At 47.6% G+C, this 19,836-nt stretch overlaps 7 protein-coding genes across 8 annotated transcripts, besides 1 other annotated feature; 4 read left to right on the top strand and 3 right to left on the bottom strand.

The window, feature by feature from the left end:
• Positions 1-842: 842 nt before the first annotated feature.
• On the top strand, positions 843-2,857 carry TSTA_019840 (1,3-beta-glucanosyltransferase Gel2). The gene is made up of 4 exons (XM_002484113.1): positions 843-1,061; positions 1,117-1,347; positions 1,410-1,694; positions 1,765-2,857. Exons 1-4 carry the CDS (start codon positions 1,053-1,055, stop codon positions 2,677-2,679), a joined length of 1,440 nt encoding a protein of 479 aa, XP_002484158.1. The 5' UTR covers positions 843-1,052; the 3' UTR covers positions 2,680-2,857.
• Positions 1,761-4,383, bottom strand: TSTA_019850 (uncharacterized protein; the record flags this gene model as incomplete). The annotated part of the gene is made up of 2 exons (XM_002484114.1): positions 1,761-4,073; positions 4,098-4,383. The coding sequence occupies 2 exons, from the start codon at positions 4,381-4,383 to the stop codon at positions 2,902-2,904; spliced, it is 1,458 nt and encodes a 485-aa protein (XP_002484159.1). The 3' UTR covers positions 1,761-2,901.
• Positions 4,384-7,151: 2,768 nt separating this feature from the next.
• TSTA_019860 (aldehyde dehydrogenase, putative) lies at positions 7,152-8,811 on the top strand (the record flags this gene model as incomplete). Its single annotated transcript, XM_002484115.1, has 2 exons — positions 7,152-7,213; positions 7,267-8,811. The coding sequence occupies 2 exons, from the start codon at positions 7,152-7,154 to the stop codon at positions 8,696-8,698; spliced, it is 1,494 nt and encodes a 497-aa protein (XP_002484160.1). The 3' UTR covers positions 8,699-8,811.
• Positions 8,812-9,376: 565 nt separating this feature from the next.
• Positions 9,377-10,723, bottom strand: TSTA_019870 (uncharacterized protein). Its single transcript, XM_002484116.1, has 2 exons — positions 10,460-10,723; positions 9,377-10,349 (listed from the first exon to the last, which is right to left on the bottom strand). The coding sequence occupies exons 1-2, from the start codon at positions 10,522-10,524 to the stop codon at positions 9,431-9,433; spliced, it is 984 nt and encodes a 327-aa protein (XP_002484161.1). The 5' UTR covers positions 10,525-10,723; the 3' UTR covers positions 9,377-9,430.
• Positions 9,661-9,694: a microsatellite.
• Positions 10,724-10,905: 182 nt separating the features above from the next.
• TSTA_019880 (TOR signaling pathway phosphatase SitA) lies at positions 10,906-12,709 on the bottom strand. Its single transcript, XM_002484117.1, has 4 exons — positions 12,394-12,709; positions 11,942-12,338; positions 11,551-11,891; positions 10,906-11,498 (listed from the first exon to the last, which is right to left on the bottom strand). Exons 1-4 carry the CDS (start codon positions 12,545-12,547, stop codon positions 11,209-11,211), a joined length of 1,182 nt encoding a protein of 393 aa, XP_002484162.1. The 5' UTR covers positions 12,548-12,709; the 3' UTR covers positions 10,906-11,208.
• Positions 12,710-12,812: 103 nt separating this feature from the next.
• On the top strand, positions 12,813-14,824 carry TSTA_019890 (nonsense-mediated mRNA decay protein Upf3, putative). 2 transcript variants are annotated; one of them, XM_002484118.1, is made up of 3 exons: positions 12,851-12,903; positions 12,954-13,209; positions 13,270-14,824. In XM_002484118.1, exons 2-3 carry the CDS (start codon positions 12,968-12,970, stop codon positions 14,765-14,767), a joined length of 1,740 nt encoding a protein of 579 aa, XP_002484163.1. In that variant the 5' UTR covers positions 12,851-12,903; positions 12,954-12,967; the 3' UTR covers positions 14,768-14,824. The 2 variants fall into 2 exon arrangements, with proteins under 2 accessions (XP_002484164.1, XP_002484163.1); XM_002484119.1 differs by having other exon boundaries at positions 12,813-13,209.
• A 1,358-nt stretch (positions 14,825-16,182) lies between these two features.
• TSTA_019900 (uncharacterized protein) lies at positions 16,183-19,769 on the top strand (the record flags this gene model as incomplete). The annotated part of the gene is made up of 2 exons (XM_002484120.1): positions 16,183-16,195; positions 16,330-19,769. 2 exons carry the CDS (start codon positions 16,183-16,185, stop codon positions 19,767-19,769), a joined length of 3,453 nt encoding a protein of 1,150 aa, XP_002484165.1.
• Positions 19,770-19,836: the final 67 nt, after the last annotated feature.

Consider the following 19,836-nt stretch of genomic DNA (forward strand, 5'->3'; position numbering starts at 1 on the left):
TGTGTCACTGTCGCCTTACTGCATGCATCCTTGGTAGATAAAATATGTTCAAGATGCCGTATCTAGTCCCTGCTTATCAAGACTTGGTTATCGCCGCCATCCCTGTCTACATATCGATAAGTCATCATCAAGAATTCTACGATAGCAACCTCCATACATCGGAATCAGATATTCGTACCTTTATTTACGTACATCAGCTGAGAATACTACGTTCGCCTATGCTGATGCCAGCATGATTGGCTCTCGAAAACAGAGAATAATATCACGTGATGAACTGTTTCACATAGAAAAGGCTATATTGGCCAATCACCAGTGAGACTCTGCAAGAGTTCGATCGACAGGGGGGAGTCGATTCTCCAGTCAAAACACTCAATTCAATGCAGTAAATACACATGAAAACCGTGTAAAAATGCATCGAGTACTGTAACCAACTGTAGCCAACTGTGTACGTAGTAGTTGAAGCGTTCACCGCCGCTGACAGCCCCTTTACCACCAGCCAAGAAGCATAAGAAAACGAGGCTTGAGCGACAAGAAATTCAAAAGGCCGAAAGGGGAACAATAGCCATGAACCACTTGGCGTCACTAAGAATGCCAGCGTCTTCTCCACTGACGGCTCATAGTCCAAGATGTTAGTGGGCTCTAGTGTCGACAGAGTTTCAGACTCTGAAGAGTCTGAGAGAAGCGTGTCTCATTCAGCACTGCCCAATTGCCCTTTGCGAATAATGCCAATGCTTGGGCGGAGACGCGGTGGAGCTCTCAGTGAGACTGTGGCACTAAGCTGGTCCTCAGTCCCCTCTTTCCGCCTTCTTCCTCCTCCTACTTCAACTTCAATATTCACCACTGTCTCATGTATCCTCCTGCCATCAATCGCTCTTTCTCTGTATTATTTTTATTCAATATTCTTTCTCGTCCCTCGTTCGTCGTTTAGCGACTCCGTCTATTTCTTTGCGCTGTCTGCGCTGCCGTTCTCTACCATCTTCTAATCTCCAATACCCGATACTATTTCTGTTTGATACCACGTATTTTCATCACAATATCGGAATATCGACACCATGGTTGCAGTGCGTATTTTATCCAGTATCGGCAATTCATTTTATTTTCTAACACCAAATACAGTCCTACGCAAAAATCTTCGCTGCCGTGTGCGGTTTGGCTTCCACCGCCGCTGCCGTTAACCCCGTCACTGTCCAAGGAAAGGACTTTGTCGATACTGTCACCGGCGACCGTTTCCAGATTGTTGGTGTCGACTACCAACCTGGTGGTTCATCTGCCTTCAAGGGTACGGCCGACCCTCTGAGCGACAAGGACAGCTGCTTGCGCGACGCTGCCATCCTGCAATACCTTGGCGTATGGAATTTCTTGTTTTCTTGAGCTGTCTGTTGGATCCACGTCGCTGACAACAATACTAGATCAACACTATCCGTGTATACAACCTGGCTCCCTCCGCTAACCACGATGAGTGCGCTTCCATCTTCAACGCCGCCGGTATTTACATGATCCTGGACGTCAACTCTCCCCTGGACAACGGTTCCCTCAACCGCGGTGCTCCTTGGGAATCCTACAACCCCATCTACATGGCCCAAGTGTTTGGTGTCATTGAGGCGTTCAAGAACTACCCTAACACCGCTGGTTTCTTCTCCGGTAACGAGGTCATCAACGAGGACAGTGTTGAGCTGGTTCCCAACTATATCCGGGTATGTGTGCTTAAAAAGAAAAAAAGAAAAACAAAAAGAGTTACAAACCGTGCGTTACTAACTGTACCAGGCTGTTCAACGTGATATGCACGACTACATCAGCAAAAACTCCAACCGTTCTATCCCCGTCGGTTACTCCGCCGCCGATGTCCGACCCCTCTTGGTTGACACTGCCTACTACTTGTCTTGCAACCTTTCCAACTCCACCAATTCTCGTTCCGACTTCTTCGGTCTCAATTCGTACTCGTGGTGCGGTGATGCCACCTACCACTCTAGCGGCTACGATGTGCTCACTCAGGATTTCGCTAATATCTCTATGCCTGTTTTCTTTTCCGAGACTGGTTGCAACAACGTCAAGCCTCGTGTTTTCAGCGAGATTCAAGCCATCTACGGTCCCGACATGTCTCAGGCTCTCTCTGGCGCCTTGGTGTACGAGTACAGCCAGGAGGCTAACGACTACGGTCTTGTCAGCATCAACAGCAACGGATCCGTTACCCTCCTTATCGATTTTGAGAATTTGAAGAGTCAATACAACAAGCTTGATTTTGGCTCTATTACCGCACACAACTCCAGCCAAACTTCCATCAAGGCTCCTACCTGTGATCCTAAGCAAATCACATCCAACATCACCAAGAGCTTCGATGTCCCCGACCGTGTTGCCGGAATTGACAAGATGATCCAAAATGGCGTTACTACCAACGTCTCTGTTGGTGCCTTGGTTTCCGTCTCCTCCACCAAGATCAGCCAGACTGTGTATGACTACAAGGGCAATGTTGTTTCTGGTATTCAGTTGAATGTTCTCGACAAGGGCGCTGTCAACACACCCAGCAACTCTAGCACTGTGACATCTAGCTCTCCTTCTGGAACGAGCACTGGTACTAGCGCCTCTGCTTCGTCTACCGGCAAGGGTGCTGCCAGTTCAGTCCGCGTAAATGCTCTTACGGGTCTTGGTGCTATGGCTGCCGTGGCATTCTTCGCTTTGTAAACAATTTTGCCTTTTCGATTCGTGATTCATTTTGGTGAAACCAGGCGTCAGTTATGCTCGAATGGGAGTGATTCTTGTATATGTCTTGGTTGTACAACCCTAGTAGCGTATATCACTTTGTAGTTTTACTGAAGCTTATGTTCTTATGCTTGATCAATGCATCCATCATTCATGCTACATACAAATTCATATTATTGTAAAGTATATATATCCATTGAGAAGTCAAGGAGAAACAACCTTGGTAGTCACATTGACAGTATCCCTATTCAACTTCACCCACCACTGCTCCAACGCATCCATCGCCTCCGTCTGGATCCTCTCCACCAAAACTGGATCCTCTGTCCTGCCCTCCCTAAACTCCCTAAACGCCCCTTGCACGACTCCATGGTCCCTCAACCCACTCACATCATCATGTCCATCAGTCGCAACCTTCTCCTTCCCCATCTCAACTCCCTCCTGAAATGCATTCAACCTCGCCAATAACCTCTGCATATCCCTAAAAATTCGATCAGGCGGCATTCTTTTCAAGTCCACCCAATCAAGACCCTTCAATCTATATTTCCGTCCAACTTCGACGGTAGCGCGAATCACGCCCTTTGTACGGAATTCGTTATTAGCGACGATACATGTCCGATTTAGCGCTTTTGCTTCCCCCTGTAATAATCGCGTAATTCTTGTTGCGCCAATTTCAGCTAGAGAGGCGTATACCAGCAACGCCAGAAAGGCAAGTTGCATATACCCAATCATATTCACCATGCACGCTACAGAGCATATCGCGGACATGGTACCCGTCAACGTCCAGAACCAGTGTAGACAATTCGATTTCAAGGTCCGGTTGAATTCCCATGTACTGCGCGCCCATGCTTCCATTGTATCTTGTCTTCCTTTGAAGACCACCGTGCCTCCCGCGGGTCGTTGGTAGATTGCATATCTGGTTGTGGCGTCTTCCTTGATTGAGATCCTTTGCGGTGTGACTAGCGATGTTGTCGAGATTGCGAGTCCGGCCAGCCAGTGCGTACCGTAGAAGAAGAATAGTGTTAGAGCCCAGATATCGGCGCTCAGGACACCTAGCACGATACCCGCGACGATGATTAGCCCGTTGACGAGCGAAATCAAGTTCAGAGCTGAACAGCCCAACCACCTGGTCCATTTCGACGGACCATCTTTGATACTGGCGGAGTCGCCATCGTCATCATCCATACAAACAACCATAAAATCATTAGCCGGTCTACTCGAAGCCTTGAATGCAATCACATCCCCCAGCCACATATTCCCCCAATCCAACGGCAACTCCTTAAACACCATATTCGACACCACGCTCAACAGCTGCGTATCCCGCGTACACAGGGTGATGGCCGGATGAATAGATTGAAAATTAGCCGTCAAATGCTCCACTAGCACTTTTAAGGGGATCAGACTTGATCCCATCATCATTGTGTGCGGCCATGTGAAGTAGTTTCTGTCGAATTGGGTGTAGAGTCGAGCCGCGCTGAGGCTGGCCCGGGGGTTGTGTAGGACGGCGGCGACGCCGAGGGGGTCGAAGGTTACATCCGTGGAGTTTTTGAGGGTTGCGTCTGGTCTATTTGGTAGAGCTAGGGGGAGGAGTTTTCGGTCTGATGTTTGGTCTGTTGTTTGGTCTGTTGCAGTTGCGGTTGCAGTTGCGGTTTGGAGGAGGGTGTAGATTAGACCCAAGTTAGACGCCATGTCTCTCGCGACATTTATCGATGTTGTCCGTGATGTACGTAATGCTTGAATTTACGTATATCCGTGGATATCTGGGTAGCGATGGTGGTGGTCAAGGTGCGGCGGCACTGCGGCTGAGATATGCCATCTCAACACCTAGCGCACGGTCCAGAGCGTTAGTTCGCTTCATTCTGGATGCTTATTCTGACGTTGGTCTTGTTGCGACTAGAAGTATCTGTATGAATCTCGAACTTCTGCGATTATATAGCCGTACTAATGTGATAAACTGCCTACGAATCTAAGATCTAAATCTTGATTCATGAACCATGGGTACAACATACCAAAGAGATCTTGGTTAGGCAACTTAGCCGAGTGTATGTGGATACCTGTCCAGATACGGAAGTAAGTCTACCACTGGCCTCAAAGGTGCCTGGTCTGACTTTACAAAGGCAGTGGCATGGCGCCTCTTATAGTCGGGGGGATATGGAGTCGCGAACGCTCACTTTATCTCGGCGCAAAGTACGATTCAGTTCTTCTGCTCGTATTCCATGTATCCCGTATTACGCCCGTATTCCCTTCGTAACTATCCCGGAAATCACGCTTCCGAAGCCCCGAGCTTCTTGTCTCGTACACAGTCTTAATCATTGTACTGAAAACGAACTCCTCTTTTAAGCGCACTACGCACTGCGAGCTCAGTAGAAGTGGCTCGTTATTTCCGACCCTTTCCGCGGCGTAATTTGTGATTACTGAAATTTGGTTGTTCGCAACGAGTCAATGGGTTTGTGCCTAGGTACAAGCTCCTTCTGTCCGTACTGATACTGCGTTGATCGTCTAGTACGTATTTATCTTTGTTGGCTATGGTTGATGGGGCTCAATTGGTCATCATATAGCTGACTTTGTGTCTAACTTAGACTAAGACGCAGAGCGACTTGGTCGGTTCGGATTTTTCTTGGTCTGCGGAAGAAGGCTTCCACTAGGGTTCGCGGTGATGACTTCGGAAGTACCCCCAAGAACTGATACTTCTATATATTATGACCATGGATATCCCCGTTCAGACGTTCATACATGTAGGTGAACCCAATCAGATGAGAATGTTACTATTGGTTCTGCATGGTAAACCTCCAACTTAACCCGACCTCAAACGCGGGGTTCAACGTGGAGTCTAGGTTATATACAGACAACACATGATCGAGTCCCAATTTTAGAATAAAAGGTTCAACGGGGAGGGAACTTTGAACCTATGGGGAAAATCGAGTATTTACAGTTCATGGATTATGGAATTATTCCATGCTTTACCGGGATCACCTACATCGCATAAGCAATGCTATTGATATTTGGAATCAAGATTTTATTATTCGGGGATGCCCCTCTTGATCAGAGGTGATCTCGGTTATCCCGTCCAGGAGCAGTAACTAGTCAACGGAATGCCTTTTTTAAAGTAATTCGATGACTCCTATCACATCCCCAGCTGAGCACAAGCCGGGGGCGATGACAATCGAAACGATTCGCTGCAAGATCGACAACGCTGTACTCGCTGCCAGGGTACCTAGCACTTCTCCATTCTTCTCTATTCTCTGTCAAAAACGTTTCAAGTCTCACTACGCGTATTCCGCATGCCCGATTGGGCACTTTGATGCATCCAAAGCACCACGGCCGGGAAAAGCAGGGACACCGATTTGTCATATGTCTCCTTATCAGGCGCAACGATGCCGGGAGGCAGAGATCACGGGATCCGTACAAAAGTCCAGACCCATCAACCCCAGTACATAGCGTGGCCGAAATTAAGGCGTTGTCCTTTTTAGTTCTTCCGAGAGCAACTATTCCTTTTGTGTGGAGGGGTCACCTTGGAGTAAACAGGAGCAAATCGTGACTGGCGCGCTTGAATGGATATCCTTGAAGGCTCTTTTTCCCTGTATAATAAATGCAATTGATCAATAGCAGTGGCTTCTTCCAGAGTCTAGTCCACGCCATTGCTCATGTCTATTCAAAGCGTAGCTTTGATGCTGTGAAACTTGTTCCCCAGTTTGCGGGGTAAGAATGCATGGACATTAGAATCGTCCATTTTTATTGGTGAACTTGCTTCGGCATCGGATTAGCCCGTTGGAATGATGGGATTCGGACGAGGGGAATCTGAAACGAGGAGGGATTCAGATAGTAGAATGGTACTGGAAAGCCGTGTTGAGAATGGTCTCCGTACGATATCTATCCGTTGCCCCGGAAGGATTTTGCTCTGGATGAAGAAAGATTGGGAGTCTAATTGTGGCGACTCGATACAACTGACTCCATACAAGCGGGGAAGTTGGTATTACCAAGATTGTCCATGATGGACAATATCAGAATGCACCCAGGTATCATTAACATGCTTGCATGAACGCTTCTTCTTTCAAGAAATGCGGCGACCAGCACGCATTGGTAGCAGCATATAAGTTACGCATTACTATTATTACTGCTTGCAGAGTAATCGCATGGATCGACAACTAGGATGTTACCATACATGTATCAATACACGGATATACGGTAAGTACGTAAATACGATCATCCCGTGCGGGGTTAGTGTGTATGCAACCCCGCCAAAGTCCCGCTTTTAAAATAGGGTCTTTCCCATTCTGGAAACGCTCACCCGTATCACTGGGTAATACAGTCCGTACCGTACCACAACTGACGTAACGGAGTTATGGAGGAAGCAGGCGTCTCCCTCTGGTATAAAGCCAGTGCTCCCTCCCCCATCTTCCTGCCTGCTCTTCTTCTCTACAAGCCTTCGCAGACCTCGCAGTCCTCCACAATAAATCATGTCTCTCTCCACAGAAATCACTCTCCCTAACGGGATCAAATATGAGCAGCCCCAAGGCTTGTATGTTCTTATCTTCCTTATCTAGTGTTTGAAGCATCCTAACTTGGATATAGGTTCATCAACAATGAATTCGTCAAAGGTGTCGACGGCAAGACCTTCGAGACCATCAACCCCCACGACGAAAAGCCCATCACCTTCGTTCACGAAGCTACCGAGAAGGATGTCGACATCGCCGTCAAGGCTGCTCGCGACGCCCTTAGCGGCCCCTGGAAGCACATTGCCACCACCGAGAGAGGCCGCTTACTGACCAAGCTGGCTGATCTCTTCGAAGAGAACTCGGACATTCTCGCCGGCATCGAGTCTCTAGATAACGGCAAGGCAACACAATTCGCCAAGGGCGACGTTCAGGCTTCTGCATACTGCCTCCGATACTACGGTGGCTGGGCTGATAAGATTGTTGGCCAGACCATTGACACAGACTCCCAGAGCTTCAACTATACCATCCATGAACCCGTTGGTGTCTGTGGTCAGATCATCCCCTGGAACTTCCCTCTGTTGATGTGGGCATGGAAGATTGGTCCTGCTGTTGCTACTGGTAACACCGTAGTTCTTAAGACTGCCGAACAGACCCCTCTCTCTGCCCTGTATGCTGCCACCCTCATCAAGAAGGCCGGGTTCCCTCCTGGTGTCGTCAACATCATTTCCGGCTTTGGTCGTGTTGCTGGTGCTGCCATCTCCTCACACATGGATATTGACAAGGTTGCCTTCACTGGTTCCACCTTGGTTGGACGCCAGGTCTTGCAGGCTGCGGCCAAGAGCAACCTTAAGAAAGTCACTCTCGAGCTTGGTGGCAAGTCCCCCAATATTGTCTTCCCTGACGCCGATCTAGAGAACGCCATCTCCTGGATCAACTTCGGTATCTACTTCAATCACGGTCAGTGCTGCTGTGCTGGATCTCGTGTCCTCGTCCACGAGGCTATCTACGACAAGTTCTTGGAAGCGTTTAAGGCTCGCGCTCAACAGAACAAGGTCGGCAACCCCTTCGAGCAGGGCACATACCAAGGACCCCAGATCTCCCAACTTCAATTCGACCGTATCATGGGATACATTGACGAGGGTAAGAAGGCCGGCGCCAAGGTCGTTACCGGTGGTGAGCGACAAGGTGACCAGGGTTACTACATCAAGCCTACCATCTTCGCCGACGTCACCAACGATATGAAGATTGTCCAAGAAGAGATTTTCGGCCCTGTCTGCACTGTCCAGAAATTCAAGGACGAGGAGGAAGCCATCAAGCTTGCCAACGACACCAGCTACGGTTTGGCCGCTGGTATTCACACCAACGACCTCAATACTTCCATCCGTGTTTCGAACGCGCTCAAGGCCGGCACAGTCTGGGTTAACCAGTACAACACTATTCACCACCAGACTCCATTCGGTGGATACAAGGAATCCGGTCTTGGCCGTGAGCTTGGATCCTATGCCCTCGATAACTATACCCAGATCAAGACTGTGCGCATTCACCTTGGTGATGCTCTCTTTGGCTAAGTGTCTGCCAATTGTAATGAATAGTCTGCTGTTAGTCATGATGAAAATGTATTATCCATGATTCGTCTTTCCCGAGAATTTCATTAGTTAATCGCTTTCCCGAGCAAATCCATCCCACTTCCCTCGGTATAAAATCACCCCGAACCCGTCCCACCCACAACCCTGTAAAAAGCACTGCCCCCTTGTGGAGAACTCAATATTGTGTCTTTGTACAAGTCCCAAAGTATGGCTGACACATTCCCTGTCAGCAACAATAAGCTAGCTACCTACGGATATAACTGTAGTACTCAATCGGAAGTGCAAGTATCAACAGGGAAGATATTTATTTTGTATCTGTATGATTACTGAAGGGGTGAGTAAGCTACTAACTAATGTGTGTACTATGTACCTAGGTAACTACCGTATGAGATTACGCTAGGGGGAGAGATGTGTATTGTATGTTTACCATACATACAAACCGGAGATCAGAGCGAGTATTTATCTTTGAGTTTTTGGGTTTTTGTTTGCTTTAGTACGTACGGAGTATATTAGTTCCTCTTTCTCTCTTTTTATGTGTGTTTTGTGTTTTGTATCAATGTACTGGCATACACTCGAGTGTTTCAGTGATACTGTCCTGGTACTGTTTGTTCCTGTGTGAGCAGGACGGTCGTCATATAAACAATGTGTTCGTATATGGATAGATTTCAGAGCTTGTAATATTCCAACTATGAAGGGTATTATATGTCTATCTGTTTATATACTATCCTCAGTCCTTCCCAAGATATGTTTGTATAAATACAACATCTTTGCTACAATATCTTCTTCATCTCCAGCGTTGTCTGTTGTGGGACAGGAAGAACGGAGCTCACTTGCCGAATGTCTTCGACTATCGTACCGGATGAACTCAATACCTGTCTTTGAGAAGCCAGTATCAGACTTGTGCCAGTTGGCCCTCTGCTCATCGTGCTCAATTGATTGTCCTCGACGGTGATGATGATGATGATGATGATGATGATGGCAGAGCATATAAATCATCTCCGAAAAACTGACTCCGAGCCCAACGGCGCAGACGCAAATGAGTCGTATCCAGAAGGAATTGAATGATCTCAGACTTGGTAGGAAGATTGGCGTGTTACATATCTCGTAGACTTTTCTGGCTGGAATATCGTACATTCCCCTGCGATAAGTTCGAAGGTAGTCACTGTCAACCCTTTTTGGTGTCAGGAAAAGAAGACGATGTCTGGCCTCAATCTCAAACCCCAACAAAAACACAGCGGTCTCATATCCCTTATAATCCCATCTCTGGGCCGTTCGCGCAAACGCGAGTACTAACTCAAGAACTTTTGTGCTGTAGAGGTTGTTGTTGTTGCTGACACATATCTCGAGTACACACCATGGTCTGCGGAGGACTACTAACAAAGCTTCTGTTTTGCTTCCCTGGCCGATTATGCAATGTTTTGTGTGAAAGGCGGCGTTTAGGAGGAAGTGTGGTTTTTGTTTGTGGATATGGGATTGGGTAGATGCTTTGGACGAAGATTTGTTGGTGGTGGTTAAAGGGTGGACCTGACCAGATTCGTGACCAGATTCGTGACCCGGTGATGATTGCAATATGTCGTTCCAGGAGGTGTAGATTGGTAGAGACTTTGATATTGTATTGGCCTGATCTTGTAGTCTGTTTATATGAGCATTTCCCGCTGGGGATGGACTCTCCAGAATCTCTGTCCAGAGAGGTGGTAATGTGGCAGTTGAATAGATTGCGAATATTTCATGATTCAGACTTACTCCGCCACCTTTGTCGTTTTTTGCGCAGGTCCGGAGTAGATCTGATGTGTTGCTGTTGCTGTCATCGCTTACGGCGTGTATATGTATATGCTTCGTGATGCTGCCATGGTGCGGGGAACCAGATATATTATTGAAGGATGATTTTGGTTTTAGTGCTTCATATTGATTCATTTCCCTTATTCCTCGGACAAATTAATATGTTTTCCAACATATAAACATCATGGCTGTCATCGAATTCGAAGAGTTGTGTTGTGTATGGTGACATCCGAGTCTGTGGTGGTGATGCGGGGTTATGTGAAGAATGCCGTAGTTGCTGGATTGATGCATAGATGTTGCGTTCTGCCTTACACTTGCTGGTAGGGAGAGAAATGTTGGTTTAAATTAGACAATCTAGGGTGAAGATGAGTCAGTTGAGAAGATAAAATTGTACACGTGACGAGGCGCAGTACATACCACATATCTATTATCAGGCTCCCAAGTCATGTGTCGGTCTACGATATGAATGTTTCAATACAAATATCCGAACACTACGCAACAGAAACCTGAAGTACACAGCAAGCTATATCATAAATGGCGCGTAAATTCATAATTGGTATATAGCCTCAATCTCCTAGATCGATGCTCCATCATCAACCAAGCCAACAAGCACACGCCATACGCCATGCAGACCATTTCCTCATTTAATAAAAGTAATAGATAAGAGATCGTGGCCGCGTAAGATCAAAACGGAAACGAGTCGTCTGGGTATTCTACAAAAAGTATTCACTACGTCCTGGTCTCGACGAAGGAACATGTCGCTGATCATCGCTAACAGCGCTGAAGAGCTTGAATGTAGGTTTGAGGTCTTCGCGGATTTCGCATACTGATGCCAGATTGCCGCATCGGTAGCAGTAGTTTGGAGCACTCCAGACTGTGACGACGTTTTGCTTGGCGAAGTGATATTTGTAGCCTTCGTTGACCAATTGATGCGCTCGTGCGATTAGAGTTAGATCGTTGACGTGGCAGAATTCTTCTGCGACCTTGTTCCCGAATAGCCATCCTGTAATCCAAGTCAGTCAAAATTCATATTACCGGAAAGACAGCAAACTGACCAGCTCCTCGCGGACTGACGGCCCATGTTTCTACATCAGCTGCATCTTCTGGATCCGACCACACAAGATCACAAAAGGCACCCTCATGCGGAATTTCTTGTGCTCGAGCAACGACGCGGACTTGATCCAGTGTTCTGATCTCCGGACTTAATCCACCGTGCACACATAACACCTTGCCATCGATGATAGCACCCAGCGTCATAAAATCAAAGACCTGACAGCAGGCTTTCCACACCGATGCATTGCCGTATTTCTGAAAGCATTCTTCGTAAAACCCATAAACTTGTGTAATTTGTCGTGATTCGTGATTCCCCCGTACTAACGTTATACGGTCGGGATATCTGATCTGTTAGTAGCTGTCTTAATCCATGCAGACATAAGGGCAACAAACTTGGCTTTAAGGCATAGTAAAAGAGTCAGAGTCTCTAAACTAAAATAACCTCGATCGACATAGTCTCCCAAAAAGACAAAATTCCCAGGAGGAGGACCAGTAGCTTCTTTTGACGACCCACTACCGGAACGACCCCTGCTAGATGCTGAACTGGCATCGTCGGAATCCTGTAGACTGCCTGCGTTCCTGATTTTCTTTCGTAATTTTGGGTCTGTTATCGTCGAAGGAGGCTCGATATCGTCGGATGTAATGATTGGAGGTGTGTTTGCCGGGGGTTCAACGTTCGTCTCATTTGGCATACCGCCAGCTACTCGAAAGAGCTCCAGTAAATCGTAGAATTGTCCGTGTATATCACCACATATTGTAACAGGTGAAGAGACGGGTTGTATGTTCGATTCTGCAAAGATGAGTGTCTGACTGGAAAGGAGAAAGGGGGAGGCCTCTGCACAAACCTTCCATCATAAATTCCTTTACAATGTCACATAATTGTTTCATATGATGCTCTGATAGATATTTGCAGTTCTTGGCTGCTTCAAGCCATTCATCTGGACCAGCATTTCGTTTCAGCTTGGCCGGCCCAGGTGCTGGTATCGTTTTGTCTGTCATGGTAAAGTGTTTACTAATTAGCGATCAAATGAAGGGTTTGTCGGTACCGTAAGTTTGATGAATGGATCCAGATTCGTATGACAGGAGAACGACTGAGTATAAAGCAGAAAAAGACACTCAAATCTCGAAACACCCCCAGACATGAACAGTCTGTAGGGTAGCAATAAAGTGAAGATATTGGATGAATGCTGCGGGGAGAGTATCCGTGACGGCAACTACTACGCACTTGGTCTATGCTGGATCCCGTACTATCATCACTACTCTTGGAGTGACACGGCAGGAGGGTACCAAGTACAGTTCACTGGGGCGTGCAGATAGTGAAATTCTTAATTCATATCAATACTGAGAGCGTGAAGGTGGTTTCCATCTATAGACTTCCCAGACTCTGCAAGTTAACATCGAGAAGTGCAATCCTAGACCATGGCACAGTCTTCGGTTGCCAAAGAAGCTGGAATTATCCAGCTACCATTATCTGCGACACAAAAAGGAGCCTCAACAAAGCGCACTCCGAAGGTTCCTGCACCAAGACTGAAGCTTATTATCCGTCGTCTTCCTCCTGGACTTACACAAGCCGAATTCGAGACCGGCTTGGGCGATGATTGGAAAGTAGGACGAGGCAAGATCGACTGGTTCCAGTTCAAGTCAGGCAAGATTTCGAAAGAGTGCGTATTTTACATCCTTTAATGTTCTTTATTGATTCTAAGCCAACCTTACCCTGTCAGCCCTGCCAAACCGTCTCGTCCTGCTCGGGCCTACGTCCACGTGCTATCAGAAGAAATCATCGCTTCATTATCAGAAAAAGTCAGAGCTACCTCGTTCCACGATGCACGGAATACCTCAAATGATCCCGTCCTTCTTGGACCGCCGTCTGTCGAATTCGCCCCATACGCACGAGTGCCCGGAAGTCGTTCGAGGAAAGATGGAAGACAGGGAACTATTGACCAGGATCCCGAGTTTGTTGCGTTCCTCGAAAGTTTGACAAACCCAATCACGAAACCTGGGCCGGTCGAGGGTGAAACCGAAAAGAAAGAGGAAGAAGAAATTACCATCACCCCCTTGGTTCAATATATCAAGGAGAAGAAGGCAAGCAAGGCTAAGGACTCTGCGTCGGGCAAGTCGTCTAAACGCGGCGCCAAAGAGAAGGACACGAAGGTCGAGAAGGCGGAAAGCAAAAAACTCTTGAAGAGACCAGACCGAGAAGCTACGGACTCTACGCCGGCATCGCCTGAGAAGAAGCCGACGACAACGAAAATTGAAAAAGCTACAAAAGAAGCCGTAAAAACTGCCACCAAGCAAGCCTCTGCCACCAAAACCAAACAAGCCTCGGCAAAAGAAGGAACACAACCGGCTGATGGTCCTGTATCTACATCTGAACGCAAAAGGGAACGAGGTGATGTTAGAGCCGCAGCGATGATTCTGCAGCGAGATCTGGGATTAGCACCATCCGGTGGTCGACGTCGTGGAAAGGCTGCCGCAACGAATACAGAAGGTGATCCTGGTAAGGGGGAAGAGGCAAAATCGGAATCGGTTCCATCTACCCCTACAATACCGACTGGGCCGAAAGGCTCCAGAGCAAGTTCAAAAGCGGCCAAGAATACTACGCCGAAAGCCATTGCTACAAAAGCGAATACCACCACTACAACACCAGCAACGCCAATAGAGCCCAGCGCCGCTCCAGCCGTTACGGATAACGGGACCCCGCCAGCTACGAGTACGCCTAGAGTACCAAAAGCAACAAAACAACAGAAGCCTAAACAGCCCGCCGTATCGCCAGCAGCCACACAAGCATTCCTCAAACACGCGAATCCATCGCAGGGAGTTACGGAAGAATTACTCGACACCGCATTCAGCGCTTTTGGTAAAGTGACCAAGGTGGAAATAGACAAGAAGAAGGGGTTTGGATATGTCGATTTCGCTCAAGCAGAGAGTCTTCAGAAGGCGATTGCAGCTAGTCCCGTGACTGTGGCTCAGAGTCAGGTTGTGGTTCTTGAAAGGAAGAATCCGCCTACACAGCAGCAGGCCAAGGCAGCGGCAGTGGTTAAACCTGTTGGAACTCCGTCGCAAGCGTCATCTGCAGCACCTTCTCAACAGTCTAGTGGTGGGACTCCAAAGCGGTCACGGGGGCCTCGTAGTCGAGGAGGAAGGGGAAAGAAAGCAGCAGGAGGTGAAGGAGGAAACTCAGGGAAGCCTGAGACAGTGGAAGGAACAAGCGAGACATGATTGTAGTGTAGACAAATATTTCATCACGAATATGATACCCATGCACGTACTTCTCCCTAACAAGCCTAGTGTACTCTGTAGTTATGATAGGTTACGTGAAGCAAGTCCAGTTCTCAGGACCATACGAACACATTTCTGAAGAGGTTTTGCACACAATACAATGTTTAAAATATTTAAAAATTTCTGGTAATACTATCTTGCTAGCAGTCAAAAAAAGACAATAATAAAGGCCTTTCAGACCTCCTCGACACCCACCAAGTTCAGCCGACCGAAGTCAAGACGCCAAAACAAGGTAAAGATCATCACCACTCCCTGGAATAAGACTTCTCGCCTGTGTATCCACGACGGGACACACAAGAGCTCAAAACTATTCGAATCGGGAGTAAACGGACAAACTTGCAATTACAAGAGTGCCACAAAATTTCACTTTAGGGTATCGAGGACATGGAGGTCATCAGCAAGGGTGGGATATGTGGCTATTTTCGAAAAAAACAGCGGAAGGCGTCTACTAATGAAGTGATTCTTTGAAGTAGAGTCGCTATGAAAAAAAAAGAAAGAAAGAAAAAGTCCAAAAGAGCGAGGAGAGGGAAGCTGTTTATATAGCCAAGTTTTTCAAAATGCGCTAGACTATTTTGGGATAGGTGTTTGCGCAGAGATTTTCTTTCAGTGGATCCTGTTTGCTGTGTTTGCTCAGTTGGGCGTGTTTGTTAATTGTTTCGCTCTTCTCCCGGTGCGCAGCCAATGAGAGCGCTAAGTCATTTTTCTCTCTTATTGTTTTGTCTGTTTGCATGTTTTTTTTCAGGAGCAAAAAGCTGTCCAATGGCATCCTCTCATTGGAGTTTTCATGACAAAAGGATAACTATCCTTTCTTTTTGTACGGAATTTACGGAGTACTCCGTAAACATATGTACTACGATAAAGTCTCTTGGAAGCTGTATCTTCTCTGTGAAGGATCACATCGAACCACAAGGTTTCTGCATGGACATCCGGACCTAATCATGCTCAAGAGGTTCCCAATATCTCCTCTACTGTGTCAACTCGCTTTGGTAAGCCTGGTTCGTAGATGTAGGATGTACAGAGTATCCCATGCGGCTGTAAGCATTGTGGCGTCTATTAACGCAGCAAGCGACGCGCCGTTCAATTAGAGTTTCATACGCGCTTAGCCACAGCGGGTACCATTCTAAATCCGTCTTAATACTGATGGACAATTTTGGGCAACCCCTTCCTCAACAAAGACGAACCGCATTGATGATTATCGACTACCAACCAGAAGTGCGCTCATTACCGGTTATTAAAATATTTCTGGCTAGCTGTTCCTTGTCTTGGATGCCACAAGGTTTGGTTGGGGTGATGGAACTGTCCAGATATATGCCTGCGGTCAAGTTGTTTTCAGATTTCATACAAAGAACATCGACATGAGACGTGTCAGTATGTCATACTTCATGGCATACGGCGGTCCTGAATCGGGTGTAGTGCGTCTGACGAGATATTTATTCTTTTGCCGTCAAGTCTCTCGTCACTTCTTCAGGACTATGTTCGCTTTTGAGTTACTCACATACCAGTGACAATGGCTACTCTTGAGTCTCTTAAAAGAGCTCTTTGGCAAAAAGCCGACGACATGGCAACCGCTGGAGAGCAGCGGTTATCCGATGCTCAATACAGCGCTGGTTTCGATATCTTGATACATGGTCCAGGATGGACCACGTACGACAATTCTATCATCCTGCAACTTCAGGAGCAGCTATCTCCCCTTTTCGACTCACGACGCCATATCTCGGTGCTTGAAATCGGACCTGGCCCGGAGAGTATCCTTGGTAGTCTTCCACTTGAATGGAGAGACCGAGTCGAGACTTACACCGCATTTGAGCCTAATGATCTTTTTGCCACAAAACTCTTGGATTCTCTAGATAACCGTCGTCCTTGGACCAGACTACGTTATCTGAAGAGCCCACCAGACATACGCCGAACCCCGTTCGTTCTAGACAATAACATCCTGAGCGGTGCGAGCGATTGCTGTGGTAAATACGACACTATTTTCCTTTGTCATAGCATGTACGGAATGAAGCCCAAGAATAAATTCATCGAGCAGGTGATAAAATTGCTTGCTGAGGGCGGTATTGCGGTGGTTTTCCACCGCCATGGTGCCCTGGATTTGGATGGTCTGAAATACCATCGAATGAATTCATTCCCCACAGGAGTTGTTTCTGTCCTAGATGAAGATGATGCTCTGGACCGGTTTACTGCTTCTATTGTAGGGTGTACCATGCAGGACGCGGATTTGGACAAGGCTATGCGAATCGAGTGGCGTAAAGCATGCCGTTCTTTGGCTCGTCGCGAGGACTCCGAACCCGGCCAGCTTCTCTTCAGTGCAACAAATGTCATGATGACATTCACCGCACTTACCCTTTCGTTGTTGGAGCTGAATGCTCTCGTACCGTTCGTGAATGAAGATTGTTTCAAGACGATTAAGAGCCACGAAGCTCGCTTTCATCACCCGGCCTCAATTGTAAAGCCAACCGAAGTCCAACAGATACAAGAATGCGTCCATTGGGCTTTGAACCATGGATTGGGTCTGACCGTCGTTGGTGGAGGCCATAGTGGTCACTGTCTCTGGCCCGATGTTGTCGCTATCGACATGAGCGCTTTTAGGCAGGTCCATATTCTTAAATCGCAGGACGAAGATCCCCTGGTCGTAGCGGAAGCTGGCTGCAATACAGGGGAGATAATCCGTGAGACCATGAAAACTGGTCTGACAGTTCCCCTAGGTGCGCGCCCAAGTGTTGGCGCTGGGTCATGGCTGCAAGGCGGGATAGGCCATCTTGCTAGATTGCACGGACTCGCCTGTGATTCCATTGTTGGCGCCGTTATCGTCAGCGTTAAGTCTGGTCACGTCCTCTACGCTGGTAATGTACCAAGCGAATATCGACCAGCTGGTGCCATACGCCCGGAGAACGAAGACGATCTTTTATGGGCAATTAAAGGTGCCGGGACTAATTTTGGCATCATAGTCAGTGTCACTTTCAAAGCTTACACCGCACCTAGATTTTCGGTTCGAAATTGGGTTTTACCAATGAGCGACGACATCGACACTCGGCTCAAACTTAAGGAATTCTATGATCGTATTGCCAAGCAGCTACCCAAGAATACCTCTACAGACGCGTATCTATTCTGGGATCTTGATAAATTGCACCTTGGTGTGACGATGTTCGAAGCTTCGAGTCCCGGCTCAAGTTTGGCAACAATGGTCTCTACTGCTGTAAATGAGATTTTGGGACTTGAAATTGATTCCAAGGCTGTCAATTGCGTTGAACTGTTCGAGACAGACATGTATATGTCCAAGCTACACGGTGGGCACGGCGGTGGTAAAACTTCTTCCTTCAAGCGATGTGTATTCTTAAAGAATATTGGAGAAGACAGCGTTGCAAACCTCATGATTTCAGCCGTTAAGAACCGGCCGACACCTTTATGCTATCTCCATCTACTACAAGGAGGTGGAGCTGTTGCAGATGTCGCGGCTGATGCCACGGCTTTCGGTTCTCGAGATTGGGACTTTGCATGCATCATCACCGGTGTTTGGCCTCGAGACGAAGATGACACCGCAGACTCAGAACGTGTCAAGCTATGGGTTTACAAAACTGCCAGCGACTTGTTATCTTTGGGTACTGCAGCTTACAATACCGACCTTGGACCGGACCCCAGAGACGCCGTGCTCACGGCAAAGATTTTTCGAGGAAGTCTTTCACGGCTAAAGGATCTCAAACGCAGCTTGGACCCGCATATTGTCCTAGCTTACGCCTGTCCGATTCTGGAAGCGCGGCTGGGACCGAAGCTTATCTTTCTTGTCACGGGCAAGAGTGGCGTTGGCAAAGATCATTGTGCAAAGGTCTGGGTCGAAATGTTTGATGGTTATGACAACGAATTTAAAATGCGCGCGGTCAGCATCAGTGATGTTCTCAAGCGAAAATATGCCGCCGCTAGAGGTGCCGACCTTAATATGCTGCTTAATGACCGTGCCTACAAGGAACAACACCGGGCAGCGCTGACGGAATTTTTCCAAGAGCAGGTACGGAATCGACCTAAGCTGCCAGAGGAGAATTTTCTGAATCTCGTGTCTGAACACTCAGATGCAGACGTTCTGCTGATTACGGGTATGAGAGATGAGGCACCGCTTGCAGCCTTTTCGCATTTAGTTCCGGATAGCAGATTACTCGATGTACGCGTACAAGCCAGTGAAGAAATGCGGCGCATTCGCCGTGGTTGCTCAAGTCGTGAGGACGACGGTGACCGTTTCGGCGACAATCGCGGCTCAGATTCAACGACCCTGGAATATCGCCCCAGTTTTGTCTTTGATAATAACACGAACGGAGTTAGCGAAGCCTGTAGGTTTTTCAGGGAACTTTTACTTCTCTTCCTGAACGAGGACTTGCAAAAGCTAGCCGACATGGTGCCCAGGGTAATTGATTTCCCAAGTCCTGGCATTGAATTCCGCAACGTGCTCGGTATTGCCAAGCAGAAAGGCGGATTAGGTATTTGCATATCTCGGCTAAAAGCTCATTTCCCTGGTGACTGGTCTGATGTGGATGCCATTGTGAGTTGTGAGGTCGGTGGTTTTGTCTTTGCGTCCCCATTGGCCGTGGAGGTTGATGTTCCCTTGGTACTCATTCGCGAAGCTGGGAAACTTCCCTCACCCACTGTTTCTGTTAAGAAAACATCCTCATACATCTCGTCTTTGGAACCCAACAAGCCGAAAGAGAAGGTGATTGAAATAGAGCAAAATGCCATTTCTCGCGATGCCTCCGTTGTGGTGGTCGACGATGTCCTCTCCACGGGGGAGACACTCTGTGCGGTATTGGAACTGTTGGAAAAAGCTGGTATCGGGGCGGAGAATGTCAGCGTCATGGTCGTGGCAGAGTTCACAGCCCATCGTGGCAGGCAGTTACTGCGTGAGCGCGGATTTGGCAAAGTCTACGTTCAAAGCCTTTTGGTCTTTGGTGGGCCTTAAGAAATGAAATGACATTCGTGTCTCGAATTGTAACAGAGATGCTTTTCATCTTGGTGTTTACGAATAG

Source organism: Talaromyces stipitatus, genomic scaffold (assembly GCF_000003125.1).
Source record: "Talaromyces stipitatus ATCC 10500 scf_1105507295549 genomic scaffold, whole genome shotgun sequence".
NCBI classification, from domain to species: Eukaryota; Fungi; Ascomycota; class Eurotiomycetes; order Eurotiales; family Trichocomaceae; genus Talaromyces; species Talaromyces stipitatus.

Coding starts and splice junctions, on each gene's coding strand:
- TSTA_019840 (XM_002484113.1), top strand. Junction 1,348..1,409: donor CCATCCTGCAATACCTTGGC/GTATGGAATTTC, acceptor CAACAATACTAG/ATCAACACTATCCGTGTATA. Junction 1,695..1,764: donor TGGTTCCCAACTATATCCGG/GTATGTGTGCTT, acceptor TAACTGTACCAG/GCTGTTCAACGTGATATGCA.
- TSTA_019870 (XM_002484116.1), bottom strand. CDS start 10,524: ATGACAGCAACAGCAACACATCAGATCTACTCCGGACCTGCGCAAAAA. Junction 10,350..10,459: donor AAAACGACAAAGGTGGCGGA/GTAAGTCTGAAT, acceptor TCATATAAACAG/ACTACAAGATCAGGCCAATA.
- TSTA_019880 (XM_002484117.1), bottom strand. CDS start 12,547: ATGACAGACAAAACGATACCAGCACCTGGGCCGGCCAAGCTGAAACGA. Junction 12,339..12,393: donor AAAGGAATTTATGATGGAAG/GTTTGTGCAGAG, acceptor TCATCTTTGCAG/AATCGAACATACAACCCGTC. Junction 11,499..11,550: donor CGTCAGTCCGCGAGGAGCTG/GTCAGTTTGCTG, acceptor CTTGGATTACAG/GATGGCTATTCGGGAACAAG.
- TSTA_019890 (XM_002484119.1), top strand. CDS start 12,968: ATGGCACAGTCTTCGGTTGCCAAAGAAGCTGGAATTATCCAGCTACCA. Junction 13,210..13,269: donor TCAGGCAAGATTTCGAAAGA/GTGCGTATTTTA, acceptor TTACCCTGTCAG/CCCTGCCAAACCGTCTCGTC.